This window comes from Acomys russatus, chromosome 19 (genome assembly GCF_903995435.1).
Source record: "Acomys russatus chromosome 19, mAcoRus1.1, whole genome shotgun sequence".
Lineage (NCBI taxonomy): Eukaryota > Metazoa > Chordata > Mammalia > Rodentia > Muridae > Acomys > Acomys russatus.
Genome location: NC_067155.1, coordinates 29,209,997 through 29,234,436, shown reverse-complemented (window position 1 = coordinate 29,234,436; position 24,440 = coordinate 29,209,997). Strand labels below are relative to the sequence as shown.

Sequence of the window (24,440 nt, the reverse complement as noted above, 5' to 3'; positions counted from 1 at the left end):
AATCTACCCACCTTGCCTCCGGAGTATCTGCATTATAGATGGGCATGTCACAGCTAGATAACGCGATTCTTTAATTTGGCTTAATACGGATAAGTGGCTGAGCCTGGGTAGCCAGGGCACAGGCTCTGGTCCTAACTCTAGTAACAGAAGAAGGCGCACCTCAAATGCAGCCATCTTGCCTTCACACTGTCTTCCAACTACGAGCAATAGTGTTCTTTTTTTATCATTGAGTCTGTTGTAAGTCACCAAAGGACAAGGACAGAGTTCTGTTCATATTCTATTCTGTTCATCTGTAGATGGTGAAACCTAGGCTCACAAAGTCGTTTCTGAATGTATTTAAGTGGAATTGCTTTATCAGCAAGGTGTAGCAAGGCGGTATTGTATTGTTTCGTTTTGTTTTTTTAAAGGAGAGTGTCTGTTGTCTTGCAGTGTTATCAGTGCAGCTATGAATTGAATCCAAAGTGGTATTCAAAACTCTCAAACAATTTTTAATGTGTATATCTTAGTACATACAGATCATGAGTAACACGTACATAGACTGACACGTGTGACCCCACGTGGCTCTGCTGATTTCCCACAACATTGTGTTCAACTCCACTGGGAGAGAGGCTGGGACACATACAGGATCTTTAGCTGGAGCTGAGAAGACTCTGGAAGATCCCACTGTGATCTACATTAAATTTCCGTGTGGCCGCAGGTTCAGAGTGAATTCTGTTTCTGCCAAGGGGAGCCCTAGTGTCTTGGGAGATGTCCCTCTGGATATGGGGATGACATGATCACTCAGTCAGGAGACCAGGGCTCTGAGAGACTTAGCTCCATTCATACTGATCTCTGCAATAGTCCTGAACAATCTGTGACACTCATATGAGGTGTTTCTCAAACTTAAATCTTCTCAGGAGGACATTCTCTGTTTCCTGCAGAGAACCCAGCATAAAGCCACGTTGTTCCCTGGGACTTGGGCTGGATACGATACAAAAGGTGAGGGTAGCATTTCATGTATGGAGCCGTGGAAATCAAGAGTAGGCTTAAGTAAGCTTAAGTAACTTCTAGGTCATGCCAGAGAGGAGTAGAAAGGACCTCAACACATATCAAATAGTACCCTAAACAATAAAAACAGGCACCAGGCGGTGGTGGCGTATGCCTTTAATCCCAGAACTTGGGACGCAGAGGCAGAGGCAGATGGATCTCCACGAGTTCGAGGCCAGCCTGGACTACAGAGTGAGTTCCAGGACAGACAGACGTGTTACACAAGGGAAAAGCTGTCTCAAAAACAAACAAAACAATAAAACCAGGCATCAGCTGCTCTGTCTTTGGGTCTCTGTGGTTTCATGTTCATGTTTGGGTCTGTAACCTCACACATAATATTTTTTCCATAATTTACATCCCAAAACAAATGCTTGTAGTGGCTTTCTTTTTATTTAAAAGGTACTTTCTAGATCAGGAGAGCCTCCTCACAATTCCCCACATGTTCATTGGATTTAAGTCCCCACCATCTAGAGGACAGTAAACACAGAGAACAGAAAAGACATGGAAAAGGTCTCTTTGGATAATATCTTTTCTGTGTGACTGTGCCTCAGAATTCAAACAAAAGAGAGCATAAAGACAAATAAAATGAAATGAACCATCTCAGAGGCCTGGCGTTGCTTCTTCATCTAATTTTTAAGAGAACGAGATCATGAAAGATGATAATCAGAGGGCTTGGTGGAAATATGGCATGTTATATGGGTGAGTGCTGCCTTGCTGGTTTATCTTATACGAGGTACCTCCCTGGCTGTCCTACGACTTGCTCGGTAGACCAGTCTGGCATTGAAACAGAGATCTGCCTGTTTCTGCCTTCCAAGTGCTGGAAGTTTGGTTTGGTTTGGTTTGGGTTTGGGGATTGTCTTTCTGTATAGTCAAGGGTTTCACATTTAGAGTTAAATTTTGTGCAGGGACATTAGCTAGCATGCCTTGGCTTTCCCAGCACTGTCTCTGTATGCCAGGCTGGCCTCAAACTCAAAGGAATCCACCAGCCTCTGCCTCCCAAGTGCTGGGATTACAGCCACGTGCCACCACAGACAGGCTCTAGTTCAGTCTCTTATTTTGATTTCTGGTTGGGTTGAGTCACGGTTTTGACACAAGGTCTATGTGGTGCTGTAATCCTGGCTTTGTTTTATATCAAGTTGTTGCCGTAAGCACAGTTTTTCTCACTTGACGACTCCTCTAGTTCTCTTTCAGTTGAGTTTATATATTTATTATTTGTTTAGTTGCTCTCTGGTAATTTATTTTAGACCTCCCTCCCTCTCTTTCTCTGTCTCTGTCTCTTTCTCTCCAGCCCTGGAATGTGTGTCTATCAAAGCTACACAAAGAAACCCACTCTCAAAGAAGCCAAACCAAACTAAATAAGTCTGCCTGACATACAAAAGGAGCTCCAGCCCAATCAAGTATTCTATGTTTTAATTACAAATAATAAAAATTAAAAATAAAATGATCAAGTTATTAATTCATGGCTGCTTTGGTTTAGGGTCTTTCTAACCATGTGCTCTTTGGTTTTTTATCTTCTGGTTTTCTTTTTTCCTCTGTAAACCCACATTTCATTTCTTTCTTCTTTTTAAATGATTTATTTTTAGGTTCATTGGTGAGTTTTGTTGTTGTTGTTGTTGTTGTCGTTTGTCTTTTTTTTTTTCTTATTTTGTTTTCTTTTTGCCTGCACATTTGTCTGTGTAAGGGTGTCTGATCTCCTGGAACCAGAGGCACAGGCCACTGTAATCTGCCATGTGGGTACTGGGTATTGAACCTGAGTCTTCTGGAAGAGCTGCCAGTGTTCTGTGATGGTGCAGTCCTTTTTAATCCTAGTCCTGCGGAGGCAGAAGCAGTTGGATCTCTGAGTTCTAAGTCAGACTTAGAAAAATCAAGATTTCAGGATGCATAATAAGACTTCATGTATTATAGGAGCTGTCATTCCTGAAAGATGAAATGTTAGCCCAAGAGTTGTTCTTTTTCCTTTTTTTTTTTTTCATGTCCTTCATCCCTCTGACTAATTGACTGACTGTCTCTCTGTGTCCTTTTGTCCATCCACCTGCCTGCCCACCTGCCTACATATGTCTTCTTTCTTCCCCTCCTTCCCTGATCCCCTCTCTCTGTGTCTATCAAAGCTACACAGAGAAACCCCATCTCAAAATTAACTAAGCTAGCCAGGCATACAAAAGGAGTTCCACCACAATTATTTACATTTATGTTTTATTGTAGGTTTTTAAATTACATAGTATTTTTTCTCACTTTGTAGACCATGCTGGCCTTGAACTCACAGAGATCCGCCTGTCTCTGCCTCCTGAGTCCTGGGATTAAAAGCGTGCTCCACCACTACCCAACCTCAGTCTAAATTTAAAGAGATGGAGATAATGATGATAATCACAGGGCTCAGTGGAAATATGGGATGTCATATGGGTGCCCACATCTGTCCTCTGATGCCATCTGGTGGTGGAAGTGTAATACACACACAGATTTACAGGCAGGAAAAATGCCTATTCCTTTCCAAACAAAAGGATGAGAAGTTCGAGGTCATCGTCCCTCCATAAACCCTTGACTTTGGGTGAGGCCACTCATCAATAGACTGAACTACTTAGAAACGCATCTCTCTTACCATCCAGTTAAACCTTAGCTTCTTGTTGGATGTGCGGAGCCTTCCTTTGCTGATGTGAAAGCTATTTTCAGGTTTCAGAGGAAAACCCTTATTTGGTTTACTTCACATTTTAACTTCATGATTAAAAAAACAAACAAACAAAAAACAAAACCAGAGTCTGTAGCCTTTATTATCTCGGAATTCACTATTTAGGAAAGACTAGCCAGCTAAGTTCACAGGATATCTGTCTCTCTCTGTCTCCCTACCTCATGTCCGTAAAGACCTAGCTATATCTCACCTTCTTTACGCTCTGAGCTCCAGAGTGTTAAGTCCTGTCTGTAAGTCCGCATTTTATTTCTTCTTTTTTAATGATTTATTAACTTTATATGCATTAGTATTTTAGTTTTATTGTCTTTTTTTCTCCTGTGTTCTTTTTGCCTGCAAGTATGTTTGTGTGAGGATATCAGATTCCTTTGGAACTAGAGTTACAGGCAGTTGTGACCTGCCGTGTGGGAACATGGAATTGAACCTAGCTCATCTGGAAAAGCTGACAGTGGTCTTAACTGCTGAGCCATCTCTCCAGACCATTTATCAATGGAACTCTGATAAATTTACTAGTCTAACTCTGGTAAAGCCTTCCACTATACAATCTATTTCATAGGCACAAGCTCAAGAGTTTAATACTAACATATCTGAAATGTTTCTCTTTTTATGAACTTAAAAAGGTTCTTATAAGTTTCAGCGAATAACTTGGACCCACCTGCTCCAGGTCAAATAGACTCCAGATAAGTACACCTACTGTTTCTAAAAATGGGAATTTTCACCAGGTCTTGGGATTCTTTCCCTTCCCCAATCACTAGGGAATTTTAATTCTGCCCCTAGTCTACATTTGCCTCCAGAGATTTCCCCTAAACTGACAGACTCCATCAGGGGATCCCCTGTGGACTGCAAACTGCTGCGCCAATGTAAATCAGCCCACCCAATGTGATAGCGCCCTGCCTTTCACCAGGATCAGCACATCAGATGCTTCTGATAAATTGGCCCATTACCCAGCCTTTGACTGGCATTTCAGCCTTACCAATAACAACATCCTAATTTCAGCTGTTAAGTAGTTAGAAAATTACATTGTCCATTGTCCCACCTAACAGGCTGAAATGCTATATCAAAAAGGGCTCCCTGAGCCGGGCGTGGTAGCGCACGCCTTTAATCCCAGCACTCGGGAGGCAGAGGCAGGCGGATCGCTGTGAGTTCGAGGCCAGCCTGGTCTACAAAGCGAGTCCAGGACGGCCAAAGCTACACAGAGAGACCTTGTCCAAAGGGCTCCCTGGCACAGGGGACAAATGGCTACCTAGTCTGATGGGACCCCCTAGTTTCGTTCCTCTTGGGTCTGCTTTATGTCCCTCGCGTGCTAAACTTTATTTCATGCTTCATCCAAAAACCATTCCAAACCATATCGGTAGTGTCAAACTTACGACACAATCTAACCCCCCCCCCCCGGTAGCTTCAGAGATTTGGAGTCAAACGACTTGACGCATGGAAACAACTGAAGGGGGGAATGTTGAGACCTACCTGCTCCTTTAACATAACTACAGCCATTTTTATCTCAAGGCCACCAGCCCCATCATCTCAGCGTGTTGCTGACGTAAAAGAATTCTCCCTACGAGGTCGGGCTGACCATAAACTGTGTTTACGTTCAGTGAGAAGCTGTGACCGTCTTGTCCCTGGGATTTTTCTCCAACTGTAAGCACCGCCGGTCCCAGCCGCCAGGCACACTTCCAAGGTTATCTAGAAACGTTTGTCTGCTTAGCAGAAGTAACTTGAGTCAGAGCCAACCACCCTGTTCCACTGTCTGTTCTCTCATGCGAGCTAATTGTGGGTTTTGCCTTTATAAGCCGACTCTGAAGAATATTCAAGGTCATAGTCCCGGCTCCCGAGTCTGGACTCCATCCTTGACTATGATCAGTCTTGGGGTGTGTATATTCACTAAACTCTCAATATCTGACTGACATCAGTGTCTAAATAATTTATGTGGCTTCTTCTGGACCGCAACAGAAAACACAAATAATCTGTACAAACACATCTTAACAAAATATGACAAGAACATTCATGTCACTTGTAATTGTCATGTCTGCAACTCGTCATGTGGCCTTAGTTGCTATTTGTAACTACCTTCCCCTACTACCCATGCTGCATTTTCTCCATTGTTGGCAATAGCCTTAGCAGATTTTGGTGACTTCTCTCAAGGAGTGATGAATACCTTCACTCCTGAATGGTCTCTGTCCTTTGTCATTCTGCCTGGATTTGCCTGTTATAGGTTCCCATTGCATTTAATCACAAGACACTGTAGTAGCAAGAGATGTCCCCATGGCTGGAGAGATGGCTCAGTGGTTAGGAGCACTGGCTGCTCTTCCAGAGGTCCTGAGTTCAATTCCCAGCAACCACATGGGGGCTCACAACCATCTATAGTGAGATCTGGTGCCCTCTTCTGGCAAGCAAGTGTACATGCAGGCAGAGTACTGTATACATAATAATGAATAAATAAATCTTTTTTAAAAGAGAGAGAGATGTCCTAAACCACTGGTTCTCAACCTGTGGGTTGCAAGCCCTTTGTAGGATCTTAGGACCCTGTCACAGGAGTCTCCCAAGACCATCTGCATATCAAATATTTACATTACAATTCATAACAGTAGCATTAATTTTATGCTTGAGGGTCACAACACAAGGAACTGTATTAAAGGATCTCAGCATTAGGAAGATTGAGAACCACTGTAAAACCATCTCCTGTAATTCAGACATAAGCTTTCTTACCACCATTGGAGGAAGCAATCAAATTTCCCCCATGGTAATCTGAATCCATTACCATACCTAACACTGTAATTCCTTTCTTTGTTCATAAATTAATTTATTTAATTACTTTACAGCTTGATTGTAGCCCAGTCATTCCTCTCCTCCCAGTACCATGCTCCCTCCATCCAACCTCCTCTTCTCCTCAGAGAAAGGGAGACCCCCTTGGGTACCAACCCACACTAGCACATCAAGTCACAGCAGGACTGGGGCCATCTTCTTCCACTGAGGCCAGACAAGGCAGCCCAGCTATGGGAAACAGATCCAAAGCCAGGCAACAGAGTCAGAGACAGTCCCCTCTCTAATTGTTAGGGGATCCACACAACAAGCTGTACATAATATTTGTAATGTGCTACGTGTGTGCAAGGGGCCTAGGTCCAGCCCAAGCATGCTCTTTCATTGACAGTTCAGTCTCTATGAGCCCCCATGGGACCATTAGTTTACTCTGTAGGGTCTTCTTGTGCTGTCCTTGACCCATCTGGCTCCCTTAATCTTTCCCCTCACTCTTCCACAAGACTCTCTGGAGCTCTGTTTATTGTTTGTCTGTGAGTCTCAGCATTTGTTTCCATTATTTGCTAGATAAAGCCTCTCAAATGACAATTATGCTAGGCTCCAAACTGCAAGCATAGCAGAGTATCCTTAATAGTGTCAGGGGTTGGCTCTCTCCCATAGGGTGGGTCTCAAGTTGGGCCAATCATTGGTTGGCCATTCCCTCCATCACTGATCCATCTTTATCCCTGTACCTCTGGTAGGCAGGACGAATTTTGGATCAAAGGTCTTGTGGGTAGGTTGGTGCCCTGTCCCTCCACTGGATGTCCCACTTTGCTACACAAGGTGGCCACTGCAGGCTCCATATCCTGGGAGCCTCCCAGTCCCCTGCTACACCCCCCCCGACATTTGATCCCCATCCTGCTCCTCTCATCACCCCGTCCCCCACCAGCTCCTTCCTTCCATCTACTCCAGATGTCTACTTTATTTCCTCTTCTGAGATTCAAGTATCCACCCTTGTACCCTCCTTGTTACTAAGCTTCTTTGGGTCTGTGGGTTGTGGCATGGTTAATCTAGACTTTATGGCTAATGTCTAAGTAAGTACATACCATGCATGCCTTTCTGGATCTGGTTACCTCACTCAGGATGATCTTCTCTAGTTTCATCCATTTTTGGTTGCTAATTTCACGATGTCCTTGTTTTTAACAGCTGTGTGGTATTCCATTCTGGAAATGTACCACATTTTCTTTACGCATTCTTCAGTTGAGGATGGGGAAGAACGGCAAAGGGCCTTGCAGTTCGGCTCCTGAGTCTGTTCCGTGGCCCTAATGGAGGAGTAATGACTTACTTACAATAAATCCTTACCATCTGCATTGACTTGGTGTTTTCAGTTGCGTTGGATCAAAGTAGGCCTCGAGGGCACTTATAAGATTTCTTTGTAGTATGGGCTCTTTTCTGAATTTGGAGATAACTGTGATAGGCAAAGGCTTTTCCACATTACTCACATTCATACGGTTTCTCTCCAGTATGTGTTCTTTTATGTATTTGGAGAGTAATATGTTGTCAAAAGGCTTTACCACATTGGTTACATTCATGGGGCTTCTCTCCAGTGTGTGTTCTTTTATGTATTCGAAGATGACCAAGTTGTGCAAAGGTGTTACCACACTGATCACATCCATACAGTTTCTCTCCGGTATGTCTTCTTTCATGGATTTTCAGCTGACTGCGTCCTGCAAAAGCTTTACCACACTGGTTACATTCATAGGGCTTCTCTCCAGTGTGTGTTCGTTTATGGACTCGAAGATGAGAGAGTTCTAGATAAGCTTTATCACATTGATTACACCCATAGGGTTTCTCTCCAGTATGAATTTTTTCATGCTTTTGAAGATCACTAAGAAATGCAAAGGTTTTACCTCATTGGTTACATTCATATGGTTTCTCTCTAATATGTATTCCTTTATGTTTTCGGAGATTACCGATTTGTGCAAAGGCTTTACCACATTCATTACATCCATAGGGTTTCTCTCCAGTATGTGTTCTTTTATGAATCTCAAGAAGAGAATAAAATGTAAAGGCTTTACCACATTGGTTACATTCATAGGGTTTCTTTCCAGTATGCATTCTTTTTTGTATTTGGGGATTATTGCTTTGTGAAAAGGTTTTATTGCATTGATCACATTCATAACGTTTCTTTCCTGTATGTGTCCTTTCATGCCTTTGGACACTATGGGAACATGCAAATGCTTTATCACATTGATTACATTTGTAAGGTTTCTCTCCAGTGTGTGTTCTTTTATGTATCTTGAGATTACTATGTTGTGAAAAGGCTTTGTCACATTGATCACATATATAGGGTTTCTCTCCACTATGTGTTATTTTATGTCCTTGGATACTTTGGGGATGTGAAAAAGCTTTGTCACATTGATCACATCCAAAGGATTTCTCTCCAGGATGTGTTCTTTTATGTCTTTAGAGATTACTGTGCTGAGCAAAGGCTTTACCACAGTTGTTACATTCATAGGGTTTCTCTCCAGTATGTGTTCTTTTATGATATAGAAGACTACTGTGACATACAAAGGCTTTACCACATTGGTGACACTGATAGGGTTTCTCTGTAGTATGTGGTTTTTGGTTTTTTTTTGTTTTGTTTTGTTTTTAATGCATTTGGAGACTACTGTGACTTGCAAAGCCTTTACCATAGTGAGTGACTTTGTCGGGTTTCCCTCCAGGATGAATTGTTTCATGCCTGTGAGCCTGACTGTGACAGGTGAAGGCATTATCACCTTGAGTATATTCACAGGGTTTCTCTCCTGTGTGGCTTCTTTCATGCCTGAAAAGATAATACACACGTGTAAAAGTTTTACCACGTTCAATACACTGATGAGCCTTTTTATTTGCGTGAACAAATTAATTCTTCAATTTGGTCTAATTGTAAAGAAGTTTTATTACTTTGGTTATATTCATGGTGTTTCCCTTTATTATGCATTGTTTTACATGCATCCTTGAGGACACCTGTGATTGTAAGAGCAATTATAACATGGCTCCTGTTTATACCATCCTTTTTCTATATGACTTTTTCTGCATATTTGTAGAGAACTGAAAGGACTCAGAGCTTTACTATACTGATTGCATTCATAAATTTCCTCATTGTGTGAGTCATATTACATTTGAAAAGTGAACCAGGACAAAGAGAAATTATTTTACATTTCTAGTACTCAGGGATTTTCAGCAGTGTGCATTTGTGGATGTAGTGCAATAAAGTTGGAAAACCAATTAGTCGCAAACTTTTATCTCATTCAGAAAGTCTGATCAAAGCAAAGACTCCTACATATCTTCTAATTTGTTCTGGAGACAGAGAGGCACAGAGCTTCTTCCATTATCCCTGTGCTCATACGGCTTGGATCCACTGTGACATTGACACGCCCATTAAAAGAATAATAACAAATAAAACATTTCCACACTGTAATCACACAGTTGACTGTTTGTTCCTCATAGACAGGTGGTATAAGGGTTAAGGTTCCTCCACAACAACATTCTTGACTCCCATACACTGCTCCTCTCACTAAACTCAGCAATGTCACTGCAAGTGTATGAGTAACACCAGCTTTACTATGGACTGGTTGCTTACTAGAAGGTTTTGAACATAGACTTATCACCTGTATCTCTTTGGCAATAGCTGAATTATATGGACTAGACAGATTGCAGTTCTACAGCCTAGATCTAGTGGGGCTATGGTTCAAATGGTGATATTTGTTAAAGCATTGTTTCCTTGTCTTCTTTCTTAGACTTGTAAACACAAATCAGATACCTAATCTTGAGGTGTACTGTTTTGTTAGAATTTAATGATCATTAATACACTTTAAAACTTTCAGGACACGTTACAATTTCATCAGAGGAATATTTGTATCAGGTGACACCTGAAAATTACCTTCCATGTCTTCTAGAACTTTGACAATGTTCTTTAATGTTATGGTCTTCACATTTGTAGCCTAAAATATAGTGCCAGAAAATGTATGATATATTATTGGAAATTGGGCAAAATTTAAGCTACTATCTTCAATGAACCTTAGAAACATGTGCGATTTATTTGCCTCATTCTTCTTTGTTCTCAGTTGAAATTACAGAAGTGCTTCAATAGCCAAGAAACTGTTGTCCTCTTGTGAAAATGCATAGTCTTACCTATGGCAGTGAGGTTCCTGTAGGTCTCCAGCATCACATCCCTGTAGAGACTCTTCTGGGAAGGATCCAGCAAAGCCCACTCTTCCCGAGTGAAGTTCACATGCACATCATCATAGGTCACTGCATCCTAAAATATGTCACACAGGTTTAAAGAGAAAGCACGAAACCAACAACACTGGTACATTTCCTATGTATTTCCTGACAAAGAAATTCTAATGGAATCACCAAATCATTTTAGAAGGAAACTGAATAATCTGCAGCCTTTAAATAGGATAGAGCCTTGGAAGAGAAATGCCAGTTAACAGATATGAACAGAGAGAGAGACAGAGACAGAGAGACAGAGAGAGAAGAAAACATATCAGCAAACTGAGCACACATCAGAGAAATTGTATGAACAATTACTAACTACAAAAAAATGATGGACAGCCTGGTGTCATGGTGCATGACTTTAATCCCAGCACTCGGGAGGCAAAGGCAGGTGGCGCTCTCTAAGTTTGAAGGCAGCCTGGTCCACAAGTGAGTCCAGAACAGCCAAGGCTGTTACACAGAGAAACACTGTCTCGAAAAAAAACAACACAAAACTAGCCAACCAAGCCGGGCGTGATGGCGCACACCTTTAATCCCAGCACTCGGGGAGGCAGAGGCAGGCAGATCACTGTGAGTTCGAGGCCAGCCTGGTCTACAAAGTGAGTCCAGGATGGCCAAGGCTACACAGAGAAACACTGTCTCGAAAAAACAACATAAAACTAGCCAACCAACCAACCAACTAATCAAACAACAACAAAAAAGGATGGACAAACTGGGTGGATTGGCTCCGCCTTTAGTCCCAGTACTCACTAAGCAGAGGCAGGTGGATCTCATTGAGTTAATTGGATGCCAGCCTGGATTATGCAGTGTAGTAGATGTAAATGTGTTTTTGTTTTGATCCAAAATGTGGGATGTGAAACAGACTTGTGTAAAGGAATGTGATGTATAACCCCTGTAAACAGACTTGTGAGAGGGCAGCTGCTGTATTTCCACTAGAAGGGGAACTGCCTCGTGTGGGGCATGGTCTTTGCTATCTGATAAACATCCTGGTAGGGACTCTGAGAAGAGAAATATATGAGTCCCAAAACCGAGGCTTGACTTTTGGTTTTTTCATCACTTCACATTGGGTGGCTGTTCATTGCTTCGAGATGCTCTTGAAAAGATCCAGGAAACGCTTCGAGGTTTTCGGTTCCAGCTGCTGCAGTTGCGGTGGCTTTTGCTGAATTTCTGGGTGGCTGTTTAATGGAGCTTTTGGAATCCTGATGACGAAGAGTGGAATCGACCCAAGGAACTGAGTCTAAAAAGGTCTGTCCTGCAGGTCCGCCTGGAGGCTCTGATTGGCCAGTGAGTCTTGAGTGACATGAGCATCTTTCTTAGCGTTAGAGTGTGCTGAAGGGATGTGGTTCCTGGCCTAGGCTTCCAGTCCAGGGCCAGACCTTTTCCAGATATGCAGAGATTTGCATCTCAACAGCACTTGTGCCTGTCCTCAATCGTGTACCCGGCTGTCTTCTCACGCAGCCAGGGGGAGGATTGACCTCACCAGCTATGGCTGCTCCCCTGCCTGCTCTTGCCTCTGTGGCCAGTGACCCTGAACTCACCACACCAAGACTTCAGAACTTGGCCTGAGCTCCTCTCACAGGACTCAGTAGGCACTTCCTCTTCTTTCTCCTGGAATCCAGGCAGATAGTTTGCAAAGCCCATTACTCAACTTGCAGTTGGATTATCAATCTGTCTCATGAATGAAAGGGCGGCCAAAATATTAACAATTAAAGAGAAAGGGAGAGTTTAGGGAAAAAGAATTTTGTTTTGTGGCTTCATGCTGGGTTCAGGTAAACAGGAGCTACTTATCACCTGGTAGGTGTGAGACCACCCTGGGAGAAAAGCAGTTAACAGATGACAAACACAGGGGAGCACTAATTTTATCAGGGACATCTTCCTCAGTGGGAAGGTGCCACAAAAACACCACAGCTGTATTAGTAAAGATTTCCTAGATGAACAGCACTAGTGAATTAATCTTTATATGTAGAAAGTGGGTTAAATAGTAGTTCAACATTGACTGTCTACCAATGGAAAGCCGAAAAATCCACGTTACAGGATATTTGATCACACTGTGAACCCTGAGATTATGTACTGGAAAGATCTGTTTCTAGTTGGGGTGTGGCTCAGCCCTAGCAGGCACCATTAGTCCAAAAGCTTTCTGTAAACCAGATTAAATCAAATCCTCCATTGGCCAAGAGGCAGAGCAAGCAACCAGTTGAGATGACACAGAATGAACAAAGGAAAAATAAAATAGTAAAAGGAAGTCCAGCAGACAGATAGAGAGATGCACAGGGACATTCCGTTTGAAGGGCTTTTGAGGCAGCTTGGAGAATGAGGTCCTTCTGGGACCTCCGCTGAGTAGGAAGGACAGCCAGGTGCTTTCTCTGCCTCTCTGAGCCAGCAGGCTTTCACTCTAGCATCTTGCTCCTGGTCTTTATTGGTAAAATCGAATGCTTGGGATTTTGTTTAAAAACAAAAAAATCCAGTAATGGTTGAGTCCATGTGTCTGGATGTCTCAGGTGGCCTTCAGTACGTACCAGAATTCTGAGGAAGTAGGCTGTAATGCCAGCAACAACATGAACTTGCTCACCAGAGCTAGGACAAGGAGACAAAGAGAAAGAGCTGCCTACCTTCAGTGCCCTTTATCTATGTAGGCGGCCACTAGAACCTGTGACATAGATTGAAGGTAGATCTTACCACCTCAAAAGATCCATATTTAAAAAGTTTTCCCACTTCAAAAGCGATCATTGATAAAAATTTCCCACGGTTCCCAGCTGTTTGGGTTTTAGTTCACTCCAGCTGTTGTCAGTTTGATTACCAAGAACTATCACAACAGCCAAGACAGAAGAGCTGAGAAAGATTTTCCCCTGTGGCAGCAAGGACAGCATGGGAGTCACTTCCAGAGCAATGGTTTTCCCCAGCCAAGGAAGCATTGAGAGTTTATTTAGGGGGTCTGGATACGCTCACACATGGGTTCACAGACTCCTAAGCGTGCTAAGTAAAATCTTCTTCTGAACGAGCCCACTGCGTAAAAGCAGGGATATTTAAGGGCATACTCAGCTCAAAGCAGAGGCAGAAATGCCTCTGGAATGTTCATCTTGTCCCACAAGGTCTTAGCTGAAAATAAGTAACTGACACTGTGAAAGGAGATTGCATGGAGCCTGTGCTACCTGTCAGTCATGGTGTGTGACCAAACAGATAGATGTATCCATGCCACAGTTCTCACATATACAAAGGACAGAGAACACAGATTCAGAAAACATAAAGGAAAAGTCATCTATCAGCACTCTGGACTCTGTTCTTTTTTTTTTTTTAAGATTTATTTCTTTTATTTATTGCATATGAATGCTTTATCTGCAGATTATATTAGATGGTTGTGAGCCACCATGTGGTTGCTGGGGATTAAACTCAGGACCTTTGGAAGAGCAGGAGGCGCTGTTAACCACTGAGCCATCTCTTCAGCCCCTGGACTCTGATCTTAAAGCAACAGCGTTGCTGAGCCATTCTAACCTCACAGTAAGGCTGCTTTTGACTCTGAGCAGGTGCCTCAGAGGAAGGCCACAGGTGCTTCCATGCACGACCAGAAGGAGTTCATTTTAACTACCCCCGGCTGTTGTCTGTCTCAGGGCTGTGACATCAGTGTAGAGATTACATTTGAAGCTTTATTTTTATTTTATATATTGGTCCTTGCCTGCGTGTTACTATGCGCAGTATCAACAGAGGCTGGAAGATGGCAGGAGATGCCTGGGACTGGAATTATACAGCAAATGGTTAGCTGCCATGCGGTTTCTGGAGATGGAACCTGGATCTTCAATAACAAGACCCATTGCTCTTACCTGCTAAACCATTTCTCTAGCCACCTGTTAATTTGAGATTTTTATACATTTTAATTAAAATATATTACATTGCTTTCCCCCTTTCTTGTCATCTCTCTGTTCTTTCTTATTCTTCCCAGGGAATTCCTTCCACGTTAAGCATGTGTGCCTAAGTATGCTCAAGTATATAAATAAAACTGTCTGAGTCCATTTCTGTTGGTTGTGTGGATAGATTTCAGGGCTAATCACATTGTATTGGATAATCAATTAGGGAGCTCATCCTTTCCTGAGGCCAATTCTCCCACTTTCAGGAGAGTTTCACTCTTTAATAAGCAACAGGATGTTGGGGCACCCACAGGGAAACCAGGAATGTTAAACACACAGGAGCCTCTTCTCAGCCAAAGAGATAAAAATTCCTGCATTCAATCCAAAAGGCTAAGAGTGGATTTTGTTCATGACCTGGTGACCTCCTTACTAGCTGTGGAGGTAGAAACCAACTATGTTTTCCTATAGACGCAGACTCTACTTAAATTTTCCAGAATGATTATCTCAGATTCTTTCTTCCCTAGACTGTTACCTGTCCTTCACGGGAGTTGTCATATGTACATTGTGGCCCTCTGAGCTCTATGCTATTAGTCAGAGACCACGTTAAATTCTAGGCCCTTTAGCTACAGAGCCCACCCTCATGGTCACAGGTACTTTGCAAAAGAGCTGTTTGTGGACATGCCTCAGGCTTCCATGTGCACCTGGAATCGCACTGATCGGACTGATTGCTACCTGGAAATCTTTTCGCACGTCGTGCTGTGTTTTAAACTTGCTGTTAATGAACCACCAGCTATTAGACTCCTCAAAGTCTGATCCAGGTTGACAAAGCCAATCTGCACATGGTTTTCACTCTCTCATCTACTAGAGCTGTTTCTCTTCCCCGTCTGACACCTGCAGAGACCCCTCAAGAGAAGTTGGACCCCCAAGGAACCTAGAATGCCTTGGACAATAAAACACTATCAGGACTAGAAAACGGAGAGGAGAATACCTCAGAAGCTAAGAGCAGTGAAGTTTCTTCCAGTGCACCCAGGTCTCATCGCCAGCGCACAAGGCAGCTCTTACTGCCTGTAACTCTAGTTCCAGAGGTTCTGGAAACACATCCTGGTCTCCTTGACCAAAAGGCATGGATAGGGTGCAAAGACACACATACAAGTAAAACACTCGTATACATAAAATAACAGCTAAATTTCTTTTTGCAGAGAGAGACAGAGACAGAGACAGACAGCGACAAAGACAAAGAGAGTACATGTACCACACACATGTACATGGGACAATTTCTTGAATCATTATTGGGGCTCGGTGAAGTCCCACTTACAGGCAGGTGGTCCTGGGAGGTATTCCAAAAAAATGGCTGAACTGGCTAGAGAGCAAGCCAGTAGGTAGAATTCTTTCGTGGGTTCTGTTTCTATACATGGCTCTAAGCTTTCTGTTTCCGTTTCAGCCTTTTCTTCCTCAATGATTTTCTGTGGGATGATTGTATAATCCAAATACACCCTTTCATCCATGTGTTGCTTTTCATTGTGTTCTTTTTATTTTATTTTTATATTTTGAGGCAGGGTCTCTCTGTGTAGCCTTGACTGTCCTGGACTCACTTTGTAGACCAGGCTGGCCACGAACTCACAGCGATCCACCTGCCTCAGCTTCCAGAGTGCTGGGATTACAGGTGTGCGCATCTGTGCCCAGCTGGTTATGCCGTTTGTCACAGCAATAGAAAACAAAACAAGACACGGTCCTCTTCTTTGTACCAAGATTTCAGAGGGCAAAATTTCATGCTTCGGCCCTTACCACGTTTAAGACTAGTTGCTGTTGTCCCTTGTTGTGTCTTACGGAGTAGATGCCCTGAGTGTCAAGGCGCCCTGCCCTGCCAAACCTGTATATCGGGTAGGAGAACTAGGAATAGATGTGTGCACTATCACGCCTGCTGTGGATATGGGTTTTGTGGATCCAAGTTGAAGTGTTTACATGTTAGCTGCAAGCGCGTTACAGATGGAGCCACGTTCCCACCTGAAGTACCCTAGTACTTAGAATGTTTTTCATACCGTAAAGACTCAGGGAGTACACAATGCATGCTAGTTCATAGCACTGTTCTCTTAAACAAGGAAGAAAAGACCCTTATTTTCCAGTAGGAGGTACTGCTGATAAATTTCAGAAATTACTTAGATCATTCGCAAAGAAGCATTTGAATGTCATTCTTAGTGTTGCTGTTACAAGGTAAAGGAGAGCCACCAGATAGCTGATGGACACCTCATTCTCCATGTGTGTGGGGAGTGGGGAAAGGGGGGACTGCCTCTGACATGAACTCTGGTGCCTGGGATTCAGTGCCTTGAGGCTACAGAAAGGAAGGGAATGCAGAGCACCCTGATATACTCTGATCAGATGGTGGGGTGGGGGAGGAGGCTGCTCCCCCTGTCAGAGGTCTTAGAGGAGGGGAATAGGGTAGACAAGGAGGGTGGAAACTGAAAGAAAAGAGCAAGGTGCTAACGATCAGAGCGTAATGTGAATAAATTATAATAAATAAATAATTTTTTAAAAAATAACATTTCTCAAAGGAACAACTACCAAGAATAATCAACATTTCTTTTCGAAACCATGTGCCATGAAGTCTCCTAATAAGTATTGCCATCGGTCTTATAGGGCAGAACCATTATGAAATATTAATCACATGTTTTATGAATGGTTACTTTTTATTTCTTACTTTATTTATCTATTTATTTGGTTTTTCAAGACCAGGTTTCTTTGTGTAGCCTTAGCTGTCCTGGATTCAGTTTTTAGACCAGGTTGGCCTCGAACTCACAGGGATCCTCCTGCCTCTGCCTCCAGAGTGCTGGGATTAAAGGCGTGTGCGCCACCATGCCCAGCTTGGTTATGTTTTTTTAGATGTTGTACATGATGGTCTGGCATTGATTCTTGGGAGCAAAGTTTAAGTACCCATTTCTCTTTATTCTGGAAAGATCCAGAGTAAGGATCTCTGGCCCTGGATGCAGAATCCCCTTTCACTTTATCTCTTAGATCACACGAGCTGAGGACTCAGACAACTGATCAGGATTGAAAGAAGAAAAGGGGGGGGGCAGGGAACACAGGGTTCCTTCTCTTGAGACTGCTTAAAGTACTGCAGCTAAGGAGGAAAACTTAAAGTGACTACTATTTTCTCACAGCCAGGGCTGTAAAAGCAGCTTCTAGGCCAAAACTGAAAGGGGGGGGGGGGTCATAAAATGAGGCTCTTTGATTCTCGTTTTTTTATTTTTTATTGATAAGCCTCTTTGCAGAGATCTCCAGTAACCTAAAGAATGCCTTCTTGTCTGAGAGGGCTGGTGGGGAGCCCTGAGTCTGTTAACTTATTTGTGAATCTACAGGGGAATAAGAAATAAGAGAGAGAAAGATAGAAAACAAACAAACATACATACATACATACAAGCTTTCAAGAGGAAAAGCTAGGTGGAGTTAAGCATCTTAACTTCAATGCGGTTTATCAGTAATTGTATTTACACTTCTGAGAAAAGGGAATCACCTCATAGTCAAAGAACATCAATTAATCACAAAAGCAGATGGATTCTGAAATACCACAGGTTACATGCTTTAAAACTAAACATTTCTTATCTATGTAGCCATTACATAAGTTAATAGTGAGTTCAGAATGACAAAAGTTGACATGGCATAAAGGTTAACAGGATCTAAAAGCTACAAGAATATATGTCTTTTTAAGTAGGACTGATCTGGCTACACATTTTCCAGCTATCTCTTAGTTTATAGTGCATTCGGGACAATAATTTTATCTGTCTTTCATTCTAAGAAAGTAAATTTAAAATGACAGTATATAATGCCATAAGGTGACAGGGTATAAGGAATTGTAACAGAACAGTTTGCATATTTGGACATTAAGGTTTGTACTTAAGTTAGACACTTCTTGGTAGGCCCGTTATAGTTTGGGTTCACGGAAAGTTTGAAACAACTTGTCTATGTTTATGGTGTATACCAGGATTCGTGGTGCCATCTGGAATGAAGGCTTATCTGAGGCCACAAATTTGCTTCAAGGCTGTCCCCTAGTGAGGCATCTGGAGGTTCACAAAGGTATTTATTGCACTATAAACTTTCTAAAATTGTTTTAGATCTTCTAAAACAATTTAGCTTTTTTTTTTTAATTATTTGAATCAAATCAGGAATTCCACAATCAGGAATTATTCATTCATCTGAATAGCAGTACCTCTTCAATAAGATCCCATAGGAAGTTTGTTCAACCAGAGTAGGAAAATACCCAGAAAGTGACGATTCAAACCAGTGCCAGATTTTAGTGAGATGCAGCAGTGCACAACTGACCGCGTTGTCAGAGGCTGGAAGCAGTTCTGGGGTGCATCACCTTACAGACCTTGCAAAATTCTGGATCTCTTGCAGAGAGCTCTCATGCCAACTAAAGTTTCTCTAATCAATGGCTCCTGACATCATGTCAGAGGCTTGAAGCAATTCTGGGTGTGCGTCATGGTACAGAACTTGCAAAATGCCAGATCCCTCCCGGAAAGCTCACATGCCTACTGAACTCTTTTAACAGAATGGCTCAGAGGTTGGAATCAGTTCCAGGGGTGCATCACAGTACAGACCTTGCAAAAATACTGGGTCATCTCCTAGTCAGCCCACGTGCCTAATGAACTCCTTTAACAGAATGGCTCTTGACACTTCAGCCCCACATCTATAGCCACGGTGCTTTCTTAAAGGGTTCTTCAGCTTGTAAACCATTGGTTATCTTAGTTGTAACTTCTACTTGGGATGCTCATGTGAAATCTCATGTGTCACGTCCTGTCTGGGAGATAATACAGTATGTTCAGGAAGTATATCATCTCTCAGGCCTCAGGTAATGTAATTAGTTCCTTCCTGTGTCTTTAATCCTATTTCCTCTGCCTTTTGGAATTTGGATTTTTTGTTTGTTTGTTTGTTTGTTTTATTGTTGATAATCAAGTCAAATCTCAAGCCATTTCTGATAGTGTTAAGGTTCTATTGCCTGCTTTAACAATTTCCTCTTACTGCCGGGAGTAGATTGAGTAATGACCGTGACAGAAGCCCAAATGCATGGAAATGCATGGTGTTTGTGGTAGTTTGACTCAGAATGGCCCCTACCCGCCTGCATATTTAAATGCTTAGTTATAGAAGGGTGGCTGTATTTGAAACAATTAAAAGGACAAGAGGTTCTGGCCCTGTTGGAGGAAGTATGCAACTAGGGAGGGGTAAGCTGTGAAGTTTCAAAATCTCATAGCAGACCCAGTGCCCCTCCCTTCTCTCTTCTTATAGCTCAAGGTGTAGCTCTTAGTCACTCGCTCAGCACTAGGCCTGCCTGAGTGTCACCAGGCGCCCCATCATGGCAATAAGAGACTACTCTCTGGCACTCTAAGCAAGTTCACAATGGAATGCTTTCTTCCATAAGAGTTGTCTTGGTTGGGGCTGGAGAGATGGCTCAGCGGTTAAGAGCACTGACTATTCTACTCTTCCAGAGGTCCTGAGTTCAATTCCCAGCAACCACATGGTGGCTCATAACCATCTGTAATGTGATCTGATGCATACTGTATACATAATAAATAAACCTTAAAAAAAAAAAAAAAAGAATTGTCTTGGTCATGGTGTCTCTTAACAACAATAGAACTGTGACTAAGACACCATTTTGATGTGTGTGTGTGTGTACTCAACTTTAAACATAAGCAGTACTGAAATTCACATGTGCAGTATTCCACGTGGATGCTTTGCTAGGAAGAACTACTCCAAATAGAAGAGGTACCGTATTTACATCCTGTTTTCTAACAAGTTCTATAGCTAAAGTGTGTGTGTGTATGAGAGAGAGAGAGAGAGAGAGAGAGAGAGAGAGAGAGAGAGAGAGAGAGAGAGAGTATATTTAAACACATGAATGAAAGTGTCCACGGGGACAAAACCCAATGGCAAGTATTTGCCCTGTAGCTGCTGTGACATGCAGGGTTAAGCTGCCTTACGTAGGTGTTGGGAACTGAACTTTGGTCCCCTGAAAGAGCAGTGTTTGCATTTACATAATGAACAATCTCTCTGGCTCCATCAGCTACTTTCCTCTGCCACTCAGAGCTACCTTCCCAAAGTGTGACTGTACAGGATGCGCTGAGTCCTCTTCTCATCAGTCATCAATCAAGAACGTCCTCCGTGGGCCAGCCCAAAGACTGTTCTTATGGAAGCATTTTTCTCAGTTAAGATTCTCTTTTCCCAGTTGCCTCTACTTTGTATCACGCCGGCTCCAATTTTGTCAAGCCTACTTTATTTGGGGTTCTTTAAATGCTTATACCTCCCTTCCAACCCACCTACCCTAGATGGGAGAGAAAGGAGATTTAGGGGAACAAGAAAAGTAGACCTTGTTGAATTTAGTTCCTGGGAGTGATTCCCCTGGATTTCAGCAGACCTGCAAATACATCAAAGTTGCTGCTGGAACCTGGAGCAACCGGAATCCAGAGCCTCAGCAGGAGCGGTTCTCTCTTGGAGCATCTCAAACTGGAGCGATGAACAGTCAAACAATACCAAGACCCAAAGTGCCCCGCCTCCTGTTTTGGGCTCCTATATAGCTCTCCTCTCAGAATCTGTACTAGGATGTGTTTCAGCTGGCAACAACCAAGACCCCCACATGGGGTGGTTCAACCCCCAAGTGGATAAATATCACCTGCTCTCTCACAAGTCTGTTTCTCATTCTACGAGTGAGATCAAAACAAAACCATGTTTACATCCATTACATATCCAACACGTGGGATAAAAAACAAAACAAAACAAAACAAACAAAAAACCATGTTTTTATCCACTACAGTATCAAGTTGAAAAGAATTGATTACCATGGGCCACAACACACATATCATACCCATAGGAATAAGTAAGGTTGTGTTAAAGAAGATACAAGGAGGTAAAAAGATCTCCCATGCTCATAAATTGGCAGATTTAACATAGTCAAAATGGCAGCATTAGGAAAAGCAATGTACATAATAATCCAACTCCCATTAAAATTTCCACAAATTTATTTATAGGCCTCGAAAGTACAATTCTCAGTTTCATATGGAAAAAAACAAAAAAACAAAAGAATGATAGGTTAGCTAAAACAATCCCAAACAATAAAAGAACTTCTGGCAGTATCACCATCCCTTATTTCAAGCTGTACCATAGATCTATAGTAATAAAAACTGCATGGTAATAGAATAAAAATAGACATATTGATTGATGGAATCTAAGTGAAGACCCAGACATGAATTCACACACCTGTGGACACCTGATTTTTTTATAAAAAAAAAAAAATCTAGAAATCAACAATGGGAAATAGACAGCGTCTTCAACCAATGGTGCAGGTCAAACTGGATATGTGCATGTAGAAGAAGGCAAATATATCATATTTATAACCCTGTACAAATCTTAAGTCCAAATGAATCAAAGACCAACATAAAATAGGATACACTGGATGTCTTACACTGCTGTCTTTTGCTGTCTTGCTGTGAAGAGGCGTCATGGTTACGGCAACTTTTTTTTTTTTTTTTGAGACAGGGTTTTTTTCTGTGTTAGCCTCAGCTGTCCTGGACTCACTTCGAAGACCAGGCTGGCCTCGAACTCACAGCGATCCGCCTGCCTCCGCCTCGCGAGTGCTGGAATTAAAGGTGTGCGCCACCACGCCCGGCTGGTCACGGCAACTCTTACAAAAAAAAACATTCAATCGAGGCTGGCTTACAGTTTCAGAAGTTTAGGGGGATGTGGGATGCAGAGAGAGAGAGTGCTGGGATGGATGGCCCTGGTTGGGGGTACTGTGAGGTGGGCTGGAAACTTTCTGGAATTTGTGAAGGTGATCCTAGTGAGAACTCCTGGTAACGCAGATAGAGAATCTCATGGCCATGTCTTCTAGTCACGCAAGTCTCTCAGCAGTGGAACTGGGGTGTAGTCTGTTGACTTGTCGTTCAAGGGGGTTCCTTGAAGATTCACAAACAGCACAGGTTGGTGTTAGGGAAGAGGGTGGCTCTCTGCAAACTGACAGCTTTCCCTTGTTGCCGAAGACAGCACCCATACTGTTCATTGAACATGGAAAGGTTGGATTGGTGCCTGAATGGAGCCGTCTTGGACTCACGTTGTAGACCAGGCTGGCCTTGAACTTACAGAGATCCGCCTGCCTCTGCCTCCAGAGTGCTGGGGTTAGAGGCGTGTGCCGTCATGCCCGGCTTCTCCTTTTCATTTCTGATTTTGTTAATTTGGACCTTCTCTCTCCGCCTTTTAGTTAGTTTGGATAAGAGTTTGTCAATATTGTTGATTTTCTCAAAGAACCAATTCTTTGTTTCACTGATTCTTTGTATTCCTCTCTCTTTCATTTTTATTGATTTCAACCCAGAGTTTGAGTATTTCCTGCTTTAGTTTGGTCTTGCTTTGGGCTGTTCCTTTGCTGTGCTCTCATTCTTTGTGGAATAGAATTGTTTCATTTCTGTCGCTGTATATTGGAAATGTAACAATTGCAGATAAGGATATGGTAGAGTGTGGTACGGTAAAAAGTCCTTTTCACTATATAAGAGTTGAAGAAAGAGGCTGGAGAGATGGCTCAGTGGTTGAGAGCGCCGCCTGCTCTTCTAGGGGGTCCTGAGATCATTTCCCAGCAACCACATAGTGACTCCCAACCATCTATAATGAGACCCGGTGCCCTCTTCTGTAGATAAGGCACTCATATACAACAAATAATTATTATTTTTTAAAAAGGAGTTGAAAAGCCGGGCGATGGTGGCGCACGCCTTTAATCCCAGCACTCGGGAGGCAGAGGCAGGCGGATCACTGTGAGTTCGAGGCCAGCCTGGTCTACAAAGTGAGTCCAGGATGGCCAAGGCTACACAGAGAGACCCTGTCTCGAAAAAAAAATAAAATAAAATAAAAAAGGAGTTGAAGCAAGATGTGATTGTTAAATGAGAGTGGCTCCCATAGACGCAGATGTTTGAGAACCTGTTTTGCAGCTGTTAGGATGCTTAGTGGAGAAGCACAGATGTGGCCTTTTGGAAAGAGGCTTTAAAGACCTGGGACCGTGCACGTCGAGCCCTTTGCCTCCCGCCTGAGGTTCAAAACGTGAGCTCTCAGGTCTTCCTGCCGCCGTGTGTTTACGCTGCTATCAGTGACTCTAGCTTCTGGAATCCCAAGTTAATGCCTTCCGTTATAGTTTTTCTTGGCTATGTTGTATTTTATGACAGCAACAGAAAGGTTTCCAACTACAGAAACCAGCGAGAAGTTTTTTTGTTTTTTTGTTTTTTGTTTTTTTTTTCTAGCTTTGGCTCTAGAGCATTTGGCATCAGTCCCTCTCCTTTGTGGTTAGGAGTGATTCCATGATTGACAAGTCTAGACTTCCCTAAAGAAGGAACCCTATTAAAAACATTTTCCTTTTCTTCTAATAAGATTTATTGCGTCTTCCACAGGAGGCCTCCACGCTGCCGCCGCTTGTGCCGCCGCCATGTCTCTAGTGATCCCCGAGAAGTTCCAGTGCATTCTGCGAGTACTCAACACCAACATCGATGGGCGGCGGAAAACAGCCTTTGCCATCACTGCCATTAAGGGTGCGGGGCGGAGATATGCTCGTGTGGTGTTGAGGAAAGCAGACACTGACCTCACCAAGAGGGCTGGAGAAGTCACGGAGGATGAGGTGGAGCGTGTGATCCCCATCATGCGGAATCCACGACAGTACAAGATCCCAGACTGGTTCCTGAACAGACGGAAGTACATGAAGGACGGACAGAACAGCCAGGTTCTGGCCAACGGTCTGGCCAACAAGCTTCGTGAGGACCAGGAGTGACTGAAGAAGATCAGAGTCCACAGGGGTCTGCGCCACTTTGGGGGCCCTTTGTGTCCACGGTCAGCACCCCAAGACCACTGGCCGCCGCGGCCGCACTGTGGGTGTATCCAAGAAGGAATAA

The 24,440-nt window shown here is 43.0% G+C and overlaps 1 protein-coding gene and 2 pseudogenes across 1 annotated transcript; 1 reads left to right on the top strand and 2 right to left on the bottom strand.

Moving 5' to 3' along the window:
• Positions 1-7,834: 7,834 nt before the first annotated feature.
• On the bottom strand, positions 7,835-9,058 carry LOC127203315 (zinc finger protein 431-like; annotated as a pseudogene).
• A 1,299-nt stretch (positions 9,059-10,357) lies between these two features.
• LOC127203314 (zinc finger protein 431-like) lies at positions 10,358-22,021 on the bottom strand. Its single transcript, XM_051162096.1, has 3 exons — positions 21,983-22,021; positions 10,613-10,739; positions 10,358-10,422 (listed from the first exon to the last, which is right to left on the bottom strand). Exons 1-3 carry the CDS (start codon positions 22,019-22,021, stop codon positions 10,358-10,360), a joined length of 231 nt encoding a protein of 76 aa, XP_051018053.1.
• A 1,954-nt stretch (positions 22,022-23,975) lies between these two features.
• Positions 23,976-24,440, top strand: LOC127203964 (40S ribosomal protein S18-like; annotated as a pseudogene).